The following is a 12,891-nucleotide window of genomic DNA, read 5'->3' as shown; positions in this document are numbered from 1 at the left end:
TTGGCCGCTTGGGGCCGATTGAGCCGAGGTCGCTCGGCCAGACAGTCGGGAGGCGGATGTTGGACGGATGCCAGACTTTTTTACCTTCGAGGGCTTCGAAAGCGGTGGCATGAAAGCCACTGACGGAGTAGAAAGAGTCCCCTACGGCAACTCGGCTAGAGAAGGAGTTCGATCAGACGATGTAGCCGCCACAATCTCTGGGAGGGGAGTAGGGGTCGAAGTCTCGACCCGCTCGGTAGACCGAGCCCCCAAGGTGGCAAAGCGTGCTGAGGGCTCTGCTCAACGCCTCTTGCGCCTGTTCAATGATATATTGGAGGAGGCCGAGCCCGATGGCTCCTCAATCGGGATAATCGGGCGTCGCTCGGATGGAGGTTGGGATCCCGTGGTCGCCTCTCCGCTCGGCGCATGGCTGGCCTCGCCTTCGCTCACCAAGATGGGAGTCGCATCACTCTCATCCTGGGGATCTTCATGGGAGCCTACCGGCTGCAGGCCATGGCTCGCCAATTCTTCAACGGCCACCACATCGATCGCGGCGTCCTTAACCTTCGCCTTGCCGGCTACACGCGCTCGCATCATGACTGCGGCTGCAAGAGAGAAAGAGAAATCAGTTAGCATCAAAGAAAGAATTAAATGAGCTTCATATCTCGGCTAGTCGGCAGCCAGATGCGGATCGGACTCAGACCGAAGATGTACAGGACACCCTCCAGCAGCAACCTATGGATGTCATATTTTTGACCGGACAGCATGGAGGTTGCGTGTAAATAATCTGATCGGCTCTTGTAGCTTTTTAGAGAAGGCTGAGGCACCACTTTTAGCTGCCAACTGGTCGGGAAGTCCGGCCGCTCGGGAAGATGCATAAAGAAAAAATACTCTTTCCAGTACTTGTTGGAGGTCGGCATCTGTCGAAGAATACTAAACCAACTCGCAACTAGAAGAGGAAGGTCCCCGGATCGGACAGCTTAGGGTAATAAAAATAATAAAAGATCTGAGGGATAAGAGGAATGTCGTGTAGACGGAATAGGATAATGACTCCGCATAGTAGCCGAAAGGAGTTCGGCACAAGTTGAGGAAGGAAATGCAAAAATATTTACAAACTGCTGGAATAAAAGGATGAAGGGGAAACCGCAGACCGACGATAAATTGGTCTTGTAAGAAACAAAGGTAGCCGATCGGCGGGGAATTAGGGTGATCGGATGAAGAAGGCAGAATGATCTGATGATCGGAGGGAATTTCAAAAGCATCATACAGGCTCTCAGCGTCGCTCCCATCAAACCTAGACCCCATGGATGTGTACCATAGTCCAAGGACAGGAGCAAGTGGCTGAGAAGAGCCTGCCATCGCAAAAACAGACGAAAAGGGGAAGAAATACGATCGAAGGAAGAAAAAGGTCGTTGGAATGTCGTCGTAACAAAAACAAATGTCGAAAAAAATCGAAGGCAGACGCTAGGGGAAGAAGGCTTACGGGAGAAAGGTCACCGGGAAAGTCGAGATTGCCGGAGAAGAAGCATGGAGGATCGCCGGAGAACGAAGGAAACAGGAACTCGGACGTTGGGGAACTCGAACGCGAAATGTGCGAAGGAAGCGGCGCAACAGGCTTATAAGGCCCGGGCTTGGTCGACTGGAGCCATCCAATCTAGGTCGCGGAAATCCAGACAAAGATCTCACCGTTGAATTCAAACCGCCAAACATCACATCACGCCTGTCAAGTTAGGTATGCGACAGCAGCGGGCGTGACACATGGCGCACCACCACGGGTCGACATTTAATGACGGCATGAAAGCACACTCGGCCTTTAATGCGTAGGGATTTGCACGATTTCCAAGAAATTTGTATGATGTCAGCCGAATCGCGCTCACCTAGCGAAGTCTCAGAAAATAAGCTCAAGTACGAAGGCTTGTCATGTCGATCGGCTTAAGGGAGCTCACCTACAATTGAATGACGAATTGCAACAGGTCGATCGACGAGGATCGATCTTATCCCGATCGGAGACCACACAGTGACGAAGGTCGGTCGGGAAGGAATCTACTCACACAATTGTCCAGTCAGTCAAACTTATAACCTCCTTCGACTAGACTTGAGGGGGAGGCTTGTGATGCGGTGATGATGAGGGGTCCCACCCCGCTGCCACGGTGGAGGTCAAAGGAGATCAAAGTCAAGGAGGTCAACGCTTATAGGGCATCGGTCGGTCGGCCGAAGCATGCCCCGACCGGGGAGAAGCATTCAAACACGGTGCTCAAGAGACGATGTGCAGAAGTTGAGCTGAGCGGCTACCCCGCTCGACCAGACAACAAGACCTGGCACCGACAAAGTTCAACTTCGGTCGAGCGGCTCTCCCACTTGGCCTAGCAGCACACTCGACATCATCCGAACAAGCAGACAGTGAACTTCCCGCCGAGCGACTATCTCGCTCAGCCCAGTAATAAAGCATGTGGACAGTGGGCTTCCTGTCGAGCGGCTATCCCACTCAGCCCGATAACAGACTACATTGGACAGTGGACTTTCAACCGAGTGGCTATCCTGCTCGGCGCGACAACAGACATCACATGGATAGCAGAATTCCGACCGAGCGGCTATTCCGCTTGACCAAACAACAGACATAGCAGGATATCTTTTGACATCCTTTTGGGAACTAGTGCTGCTGACAAGTGGCATGGTCAGATAGAGGATTGTACGGCGGAAGCTTCTACTATCACTTCAGAGATATGCTCGGTCCGTTAAAGTACTGTGTCAGGGATACTTTACTGACATGTTATTTCAGGGAAAATTTTGATATGCGTGCTCATCTTGAGAAGCATGCACGCACACTTCAGGGGCTCTATATAAAGAGGGTCCAAGCATCAATGAAGGTATGCGTTACATTTCACTACAAGAAAAATAGTCTATTAGGACATTTTCTTTATGACATTTATTATAAAATGTCATTATAAACTCTTTATAGCGACATTTATTAAAACTAATTAATTTTAAAAATACAATATTTGATTAGATCCTTTATCATGGCACATTTTATAAATGTCACCATTAAATAAATTAATCTAAATGATTAGAAATAACAAGATCTCCCTCGTGTACGTGTTTAACCTAGAGTTTTTGGGCCCAAAGAGAGGTGTCCCTTCTCCGTCTCCGCCGCCCTACGCGTCTCCGCCGCTCCGCCCTGCGCGTCTCCGCCGCTGTGCCCTGCGCGTCTTCGCTGATGCGCCCTGCACGTCTCCGCCGCTACGCCCTGCGCGTCTCCGCCGCTGTGCCTTGCGCGTCTCCGCCGCTGCGCCCTGTGCGTCTCCGCCGCTGTGCCCCTCGCGTCTTCTTCGCTGCCGCACCCAGTCTACGCCACTGCGCCCCGTCTCTACCGCCGCGCCCTGTCTCTACCGCCGCGCCCCGTCTCTACAGCCGCTTCGCCCCGTATCATCTGCCGCTTCCCTCTCCGCAGCGAAATCGGAGGCAGTGATCGTCGGCTGCAGTTCTTTCTTCTTTTCCTACAAGAATAGAGGAGATAAAGAAGGGTGACTACTGTGTATACAAAGATGAGCTTTTTCGCATGCCGCAGTTCTCCCATTTTTCACAAGCCACAGTTCGCCTCTTTTCAGTACTGCGTCGAAGTCACCATTCATCTTCTTTTAGGTTTCTCCCTCTTTTTCTAACAATTAGAATACTTGTTGCTTCATGAATCCTTGCATCAGTTAATGCCTTAGTCTAACTAATCCCTATGTAGCTTGAAGACCTAATAATAGAATATGATTCTATTATTATGTATGTTATTAAAACCTTTTTACATCATCTATTACTTAGAATCCTTGCTTCACTAAATGAATCCTTACTTCATGAATCATTGCTTCAGTAATTTGTCTATGTTGACCTTGTTAATCTTGTTTCCAATAGATTAAGGTTGTAATTTCATTGACATTATTTCTCTTGGTTCTCATATGAATGATTTCTTCTGTACATGGTCATCCTATTTACAAATAATTACAATAGAAACAAATATCTTGAACTCATATAGTGGAGATCTTTTTTGTAGATCCTTTCACCAGTGATGACATCTTCGTTAGAACAATGAATGAAAGAGTTCAATGAAGCATGAATGCTTTCTAAGGAAATCAGTGTTATGCTTTCTGAAAGGGCTCTTTGCCTTCATCTGGGCTTGAGACCCAATGCCAATTGACTGCAATGAGGAGGAAGATAACAATTCTCCATACCAGACTAGAGAACTTGGAGTCGCTTCTTTCAAAGCTTCCTAGCTTATAGCCAATGTAAGTGTTTGCTGCTCCTTTCAGTGTTATATTATTCTAAAATGATACTATATTTTTTTTCTTTATTCAAAACTTTGGTTACCACAAATATATCATATTAATTCTGTTATACGATATTCAGTTATGATTTGTTAAATGTTATTATTGTGGAAGTCTGTTATGTAATTACCTCTCGAAGGTTTTTCCAAGTGTACCATGTTGATAATAGAATTCTATTTTATGAAATTGCCATGAGAAAATTTATGATTTGCCTTCTTTAGGTTCAAATTGTGTGGAATGTTTTCTGCATAGTATATTGAAGTATGTCTCTTGAATTGCCTCATATGATACTCCTAACATGTTACGTTATAGTTCTGTTGTGAAAATTGCAACTTGTTACTATGTGGAGGTTTTGGCCTCCAGATTTTTTATATGTTAAGTTCCTGTATGTTACATTGAAGTTTTATTTTCTCTACATGGTCATATTAGATGCTATCTAAACACAACTCTAGTTAGTCTTGCTCAGAGGGACTTGAAGTAATGTAGGGACAGACTCCATATGCCCAAACTGACTTTGTTTTGCTACTCACCAAGTTGACCACATCTGAACAGAACTAGAGTGGTTTGGCAATATCCTTTATCAAGACAACATTTTCCAATTGAGGGCATAGCATTATGGGCATAGGGGCTCCTATTCAGATTAAGATATTTAATCAAATCTGTGTTTGAAATAGTATGCTAGGTACTTTATCCCTTGACACATTCATAGAGCTGTACAACCAATATCAAGGTAGCCATTATTCCAACCTTAGGGAATATTGTATTGTGGAATTACTCAGTATGTTGTGGCCTTGATAATGTCTTAGTTAAGATTTTTTTTTTTTCCTTCTTTCCTTTCCTGTGGTTGAAGTCTACTAATGCAATTGGGGTAAATTTCCCACAATGATGATCAACATCTGAATATTATTTTTGGAAAAGTTTATTGATTAACTATTGAGCCAGAAAATAAAGTTGTGGTTCTTACACCTATAGATTTATTGACTAATTAAAGGCTAAATCAAATAATGGACTTACAGAGCAGGAAAGATATAGTGCGTAAGTCTTTGAAAGACTTGACTGAATGTTATAGTATTTTTCCTAAAACCTACCTCCACTGTTCTCTCCATCTTTAATCATATGTTAATATGAGATGTAATGAAAGATTGTTTCATTTTAATTTTTAGTTACTAGATGTTACTTGGTTGCATCGACACGTTAAGATAATAATTCATGAAGTGTTATTGGTTGTACAGCTCTATGAATGTGTCAAGGGATAAAGTACCTAACATACTATTTCAAGTTCTCTAGAGGCTGCATGTTTGATGTGTTGGAGTAGCCTCCCCTCCCCTTTTCTATAGCTTCACCTCCTTCCTTTAATCATGTTCTCTATTCTTCTAGGCATTGATGTCCGATATATCAGCTGCTTCATAAATTAATTGTAGTAGATTTCCATTTTTATGTGAAGAAACACCTCTTCAGTCCTCTCTTATTCTTAAGGAGCTATGAACATTGGTTCGAACCTGGAAACCATAATGTTCCCTGAACCAGCGGCTACTGCTTGTTCTTCAAGCATCAGAAAACATGCTTCTGTTGATTAGCTTTTTGTCTTCATTGTTTTATTTCACTAGAGGAATTTTTTTATAGCCGATCGGCAAATTGCTAGAAAACATGCTTATGATATTTAATCTTTATCATTATTTCTATTAACTTTTTGTCTTCATTGTTTTATTTCACTAATACAAATTTATTCATTGTATTTGTAGGTGATAGGTACTTAGATTTTTGTGAAGCAATACGACAGTTGAAGATGGTCTGCCTAGTTAGCTTTTATTTTATAAGACTGTTCTAAAACTTAATAGTTTGAGTGTAGTGTGTTGTTAGTTTTGGATGTAAAGAACTTGTCGTTAGTTTGTGTTTGTAACTTTGACTCAAATATTTATTGATAAATTTAGATTATCTATTTGCACTTTAAATTATATTTTATAATTTTTTCTATTCTAAATGGTGGATGAATTGTGATGATGTGCAAATATTGAATTCATGTTATATATTCTATATAAATATTAATAATCATTTTAAATATATTTATAAATTATTATAATGGTAGTTGTTAATGTCATAATAGATTAGTTAATGTGACATTTAAAATGATTTTATAAATTATCTTTAGTGACATTTTTTATTGTCCTTATAAAAAATATAAATATCATAATAAATGAGTTTTGGTGACATTTAGCTTTATCACTGTTATGATAATAACACGACATATATAAATGTCCTTAAAAAAGACTTTTCTTGACATTTTAGAGTGTCGTTATATCTTTAAATTAGGACACTTTTGATGTTAGCATTGATATTGTATAACGACGTTATAAAATGTTAGAAAATGGAGGAGGGTCTAAGACGACATCACTTTATAGGGCGTTTTTGGTAGATATCACCAAAACGTTAATGTCACCATAAATATGCTATAAGGATATTTATGTGTGTCATGATAGACTAATTTTCTTGTAGTGTTTGATATTTACTGTCGTGCTACAGTTCTTGTTGCTTATTTTTCTTCTTACTTCGTCGAAGATTGACTTGAACGTCGGAGAATCATCATCGAGAACCACTTCCTTGATTCGATACTGACACTGCTTATATTATAAATGGGAGTGAAGTTTATCGAAGATCAACGAGAATATATACCAGATCCTCGATATTCGTTGTTCTCCCAAAATCCTACGTTCCCAGATTCAACGGTCGATCCTCCTCCTTTTTGTTTTCCTCCTACGCTACAACTTGAATCGAAAGAGAATCATTTATTGAAACTCTTTTCACTCTCTCTCTCTCTCTCTATTCCAACTCACTCATTTACGCCGCATTGGATTTGGTTTGTCTTGCGAGTAGTAGTAGTAGTTGAAGCCACTCCAATATAGAAACAGCTATCGCAGTAGAAGAAGAAATTGTGGTAGTTGAAGAAGTATCAGGCGATGGGCTGCTCGGAGTCGAAGGTGAAGCAGCAGAAGGCCGTGGCTCTCTGCCGTGGCCGCGCTGACCTCCTGGCGGCCGCCATCCGACACCGCGACGCCCTGGCTGCCGCCCACGCCGACTACTCCCGCTCCCTGTTTTCTTTCTCCTCCTCCCTCCATCGCCTCCTACGCTCTCCTTCCTCTTCGCCTGTCATTCCCATCCACCTCCCCACCCTCTCCAAACCCGAACCCTTCCCTCCCCTGAAGCAGCCCGTCTCCTCCGCCCCCCGCCATTCCTATTCCAGCTCTCACATCAAATTCCTTCCTTCCGACTCCGATGACTTCGACGATGACGACTCCCCGTTGCACTCCGGCGGCTCTTCCCCTCTTCACTGCCTCGACCACCACTATGAAACAGTCTTTTGCGCCCGCAGCCAACCACCGCCTGTTCCCTCCATCTCCGGTTCGCAGCAGTCGCAGCGCTACGAGACCGTGCAAGTTTCCTCCTTTGACGCTGCTTACCCATCTTACGAGGAATCCTATCGTTGCTTCTCTCGTAATTACGATTCCGTGAACGAATTCTTCTGCCTCTCTTCGCCTATCTTGGCAATGCCTCCGTCCGACACGACGGAGGCATCGGCCGTGGGCCGGTCTTCTTCTTCAACGGTGCCTCCGCCTCCGCCGCCGCTCACGACCTCTGCCTTGGACTTCTTGAATCCTTTCGAAACCTCTGAAGCTTATAAGTCTCATTTTTATACTCCTAGCTGGAGCTCAAGAGGGGAGAGAGAAGAGGAAGGGATTCCCGATCTGGAAGAGGAGGAGGTGCAGGAGGTGGTCGAGGAGGCATATGGCCAAAATCCTGTTGCTTTCTCGCATGTTGAGTGCTCGCCAGCGACCACCTATAATTGTAGGGAAGAGGTGGTCGATAAGAATGTGATCGAGGATAGGCCTGAAAAGTCGCAGATGGAACAGAACGACGTGACAGAGAAGATGGTTATTTTTCATGAGACTACCGGAGAAATCAAGGCCCAATTCGAGAAGGCATGGCAGTCCGCAGCAGAGCTCTCCAAATTGCTTGAGTTGGGGAAGCACCAGTATCACCCGAAGCATTCATTGTATCAAGGTAAAGGTTAAAAGGTTTCTTCATCCTCATAAACAAGAATTTCATAAAATCTGTGTAATTTTCAATTGGCTTGTTCCTCCAAACAGTTTCATCGAGAGCGATAAATGCGACGCCCCCTCGATTGAGCTACGGAGTTTTGGACTTTGACGCCGACAAGGTAACCGATTCCAGGAGCCTTGCTTCCACACTACAGAAACTCTACATTTGGGAGAGGAAGCTTTACCATGAAGTAAAGGCATGTATTTGAATTTTTTTTTGTTTTTGTCATGGCCTCACGGGCATGCTTGTTCGACTTGTATGCTTGATCTCTGACAATTCTTGGAGCGAAAATTCTTGCTTTGGAATGCATGTGATTCCTACCAATTCTTGTTATTCTTTATGAACATATCTTTGTTCTTCAACTGAGAATTCCTTGTCTTTCTTTCTTTCTTTCTTTCTTTTTTCAGTCGGAGGAGAAGATGAGACTACTGCTTCGCAGGAGACACGAGGAGTTAAGATGCTTAGTTGATAAGGGCGCTGAGGCTCACAAGGTCGATTCTACGCGAACTGTTATTAAGAAGTTATCTACCAAAATAAGAATAGCAATTCAGGTTGTTCATTCAATTTCAAAAAAGATAAATAGATTGAGGGACGAAGAACTTCAGCCGCGCACAACTGAACTTGTTCGAGGGTACGCTAGTGTATATGCCATGACTGTCATGTAATGTAACCATTAAGGTGAGTAATTAATCTTCATTTTTCTTTGGGCAGGTTGGCACGGATGTGGAATATTTTGCTCAAATGTCATCAGATGCAATGTAAGGAGATATCAGAAACTAAAAGACTGGGCTTGGTGGTTTCTGCCGGCGGTCTCAGCACCAATCATGCAGACGAGATCATGCAGTTAGAATTGGAGATGATAAAGTGGACTTGCAGTTTTTCTTCTTGGATTAATGCTCAGAATAACTTTGTCAAGGCCTTGAATGCCTGGCTTGTCCTTTATCTTAATTGTGAATATAAACTCGATGCGACAATTGACAGAGTCCCACCTCATTCACCGAGAAGGATGGGAGCTCCCCCAGTGTTTATTATCTACAGTTGCTGGTCGCAGGTCATGGACAGAACTTCTCGATCAGAGGTTCTTGAGTCAATGCAGTCGCTTACTGCTGCAACTCACCGCCAGTGGGTCCATCAAAACGTCGAACAGCGTGAAAGCATGGCGGAAATCAAAGATATGCATAAATGGCTTAGAACCCTGAAGAAGAACCAGAAAAACAGAGACAAGGAAGTGAGTTCCCTTCTTGATAAGAAACTAGCTTTGGCACCCACCTATACTGCTCTCTGCAATATTGACGAAGAAAGCAGGGTGGATTCAGGCCTGAAAAGGATGTTGGAGATAATGAAGGATTTTGCAGCTAGTTCAGTGAAAGCATATCAGGAATTGTCCGAGCTTTGTGAAGAACACAGGATAAATTAATGTTTTATTGGTAAGGAGAAATCTACGAAGTCGAGTCTTTGTGATGTGCCCTTTAGCATCCTCTATTTGAGACATGCAAATATTGACCTCTTGAGTTTGTCAATATATCTGAACATTCTGTTCTTCTAAAAGTCACACAAACTATTTGCCTACTAGATCGTAGTAGCATTGCAACTTCTACATTTGTATGGAATGTCACTTTGTCCTTGTTCATCGAGGACATTAAATGTGAGATTACATGTCAAATTAATTATCTTCCCCTCATGGATAGAAAGGTCCAACCCCAAGTGAGTTCTTCTAGGCTAATTAAGTTGGCTGAGATGGCTGTTTGACCTAAGTCATTCAATGCTTTATCCTGGCATCTCCAATAATTAAATATCTGTAAAAAAAAAAAATTAAAATGCCTAATATATCACATCAAATATCTTATATCGTATTAAAAAGTATAAAAATCTATTCCTTCTTTAGCATCCAACAAAACACGCCCGATGACTTTTGTATGGGTATTACTTACGTTACCAAATCATGCATATTTATTTATTGTTATTTTATTTAATATATATAATTTTCATCATTAATTATTAGCCTTATCTACGATGATAATTTTGAGGTGAAAGAGCGATTTTAAAATTCCACTCATTCTAATGTAAGATTTTTAGAAAGGTTTATAAAAAAATTCGAATCATTATAGGCATGAATGAGCGTTGAGATTTTAGTTTAAGAGTACAGTGAAAAATTTTATACAATATTAAATGGTTAGAATTTGACACTTAAAATTAATTCTTTCCTAATTTTTAGGATTATTATTAAAGATATCCAAATAATATCATATTTTATAAGTCAATTATATCTTTTCCTATCTATTTTCACTATTAGCAAGTTATAAAAATCTCTATGATATTAAATTGAAGCAAAATTGATGTCACTTATCTTAAACGATTCAATATCATCAGTCCAATAAGAGTTATACAAGTAAATGACGGAGGACATTTTATCCTAACATAACGATCCTTTACATGAGAAGGTCAGGTCAAACATCCAACGAAGGATTTTATACCCATTAAAAATTGATCCCAAAATCTATTAGAACAAATATTATACCAACTATATTAATCCGTTAGGGCAAATACGATGATATTAAAGAACTTAGGCGATATTATTATATGATAAATCATTAGACAATGAAAAGTCATTTGGTAATTGCTCTGATGTAAATGCATAAGAGTAACTACAATTAGAGTTGAGATCTTTATAGTATCTCATTCAGACTTTTCAATATACATGAGAAATCTCTGCAAAATCAATGTTACTTGCGAAAGAGTCGTTAGTTTATTTTCTATCGAATTCTGTAAGTGTGCAATTAATCAGATAAATAGTATAGGTCTTTAGCAGACGATGATATTTCAGTCAATATCGTGTTCTAGAATATTGGATAATTATAATGCTAAAGGTAAATCTTGTTTTGTATATCAATTGTGGCAAAAAGATAAATACATTTGCTCCTAGCGTCCCCGTCAACTCGTCCCAAAGTCAACAGAGAGAAGGTAAATCACGGGCGGCTACTAACCTTTGGAATAGTGACTAGCACATAAAGGAGATATTTACCTCGGCTTTGTCAAGATTCAAACTCTAAATCTAATTGTGACAACATCTTATGCGCTAGCCACTAGATCCATCCGAGAAGACTTGTTTTGTATATCAAAGAAATTGTAACGTGGGCTTAAATGTTTTAATCCATTAGGTATATTATTAATATGTTTCGGATCCTAAGGATGCACAAGATTCATATCTTGATTCATTATTGAATGGGAAACTAATTAAAGCAATTTAAAGGCTATTTTTTATTTGAAAGAAGGACAAACTTTTCAATTAAACTTGGAGATGCCTAATTGAAGTTAAGAGTTATTTAAACTCTCAAATATAGAAATAATTTTAGAATAGCAGTATTTCTATGAGAGCTTTAGAATAGTGTATTGCGTCCCAGGACGTAGCAAGACGGTGGACGTATGATATCTCTGGTGTAATGGTCAGGGGTCGATTCTCAGAAACTGACGACCTGGGGGTTTACCCCGTCATGCGCCTATGACCTGTGTACCTACATGACCTCCCTCCATATCCATAGGGTCGACACTAGAGGGCTGCTAAGGTAGCGGATCTACCCTTTTTTTTTTTTTTTTTTTTAGAATAGTGTATTGACTATTTTTACAAGAGATAGAAATAATAAAAAATTAAGAAATAAATAAAGTTAATTTAAAGAATATATTTATAAAATAGTTATTGATATAGTAGGAAGTTAATAAAAAAATCCTTTTATAAAATTCTTTCCGTAAAAATTGCAGACTATGAAAAAAAAAATCAAAAAGATAAGATAATTAACTTCATAGAAACATATTCTCTTTATCACTTCCGATCAACAGAGTCAACTCATTTTCCTTGGGTTTTAGTCAAGATTTCCATCCTCTCTCTATTTGGTTGTTGCTTGAAAACCTTTTGTTCTAGTATATTGGAATGATAAAGAGGATGTTGGGATTAGTTTCTGTCTGTAGTAGAACTTATAACACTCTCTTTGTATATATTATTGGTGCAACGATACTTTAACTGATCATACAAAATAAGTGGTCTTGATGCGTTAACAAAGGATTTCAATTATGTATTAATCAAGTATATATGCAGAAACTTGTAGAGTGTGTACATGTAAATCAGAGAGCTTGGCATGACCAAACGAATTCAAGTTGGTTTGTTGGTTGACTCGAAGAAATTTGAGTTTTTTTTGGATGGGTTCTGCTTGATGGCTTAGAGGTCTTTAATGAGGTGAACTTGGAGTGAGGTAAAGGATAGAATGGAGCAAGATTGGAAAGTATTTTTAGGGAACCAAATCCTAGCAAAGTGCACTTACGACATGAAACATGGAATGCTTGTTGGTTTGATTGCTTGATATCCTGAAATGAGGTTAACTCTCTAGGTGAGTCAAGAATAATGACACATTAGAGTAAGCTTGGGGAGTTTGATACATTTGAGGTACCAAGACTTTGAGCAATGTATATGTTAGTGCCACAATGCTCCAAGTGCTTAGGTTTGACTAAGTGGTCAGGC

The 12,891-nt window shown here is 40.7% G+C and overlaps 1 protein-coding gene across 1 annotated transcript; it reads left to right on the top strand.

Moving 5' to 3' along the window:
* Nucleotides 1-7,069: 7,069 nt before the first annotated feature.
* On the top strand, nucleotides 7,070-9,952 carry LOC122052355 (protein ALTERED PHOSPHATE STARVATION RESPONSE 1-like). Its single transcript, XM_042613834.1, has 4 exons — nucleotides 7,070-8,342; nucleotides 8,429-8,577; nucleotides 8,789-9,012; nucleotides 9,093-9,952. The coding sequence occupies exons 1-4, from the start codon at nucleotides 7,241-7,243 to the stop codon at nucleotides 9,796-9,798; spliced, it is 2,181 nt and encodes a 726-aa protein (XP_042469768.1). The 5' UTR covers nucleotides 7,070-7,240; the 3' UTR covers nucleotides 9,799-9,952.
* The last annotated feature ends 2,939 nt before the right edge of the window (nucleotides 9,953-12,891 follow it).

This window comes from Zingiber officinale, chromosome 3A (assembly GCF_018446385.1).
Source record: "Zingiber officinale cultivar Zhangliang chromosome 3A, Zo_v1.1, whole genome shotgun sequence".
Classification (NCBI taxonomy): Eukaryota; Viridiplantae; Streptophyta; class Magnoliopsida; order Zingiberales; family Zingiberaceae; genus Zingiber; species Zingiber officinale.
Note: the sequence above shows the minus strand (reverse complement) of the source record. Positions and strands in the feature narration are given on the sequence as shown.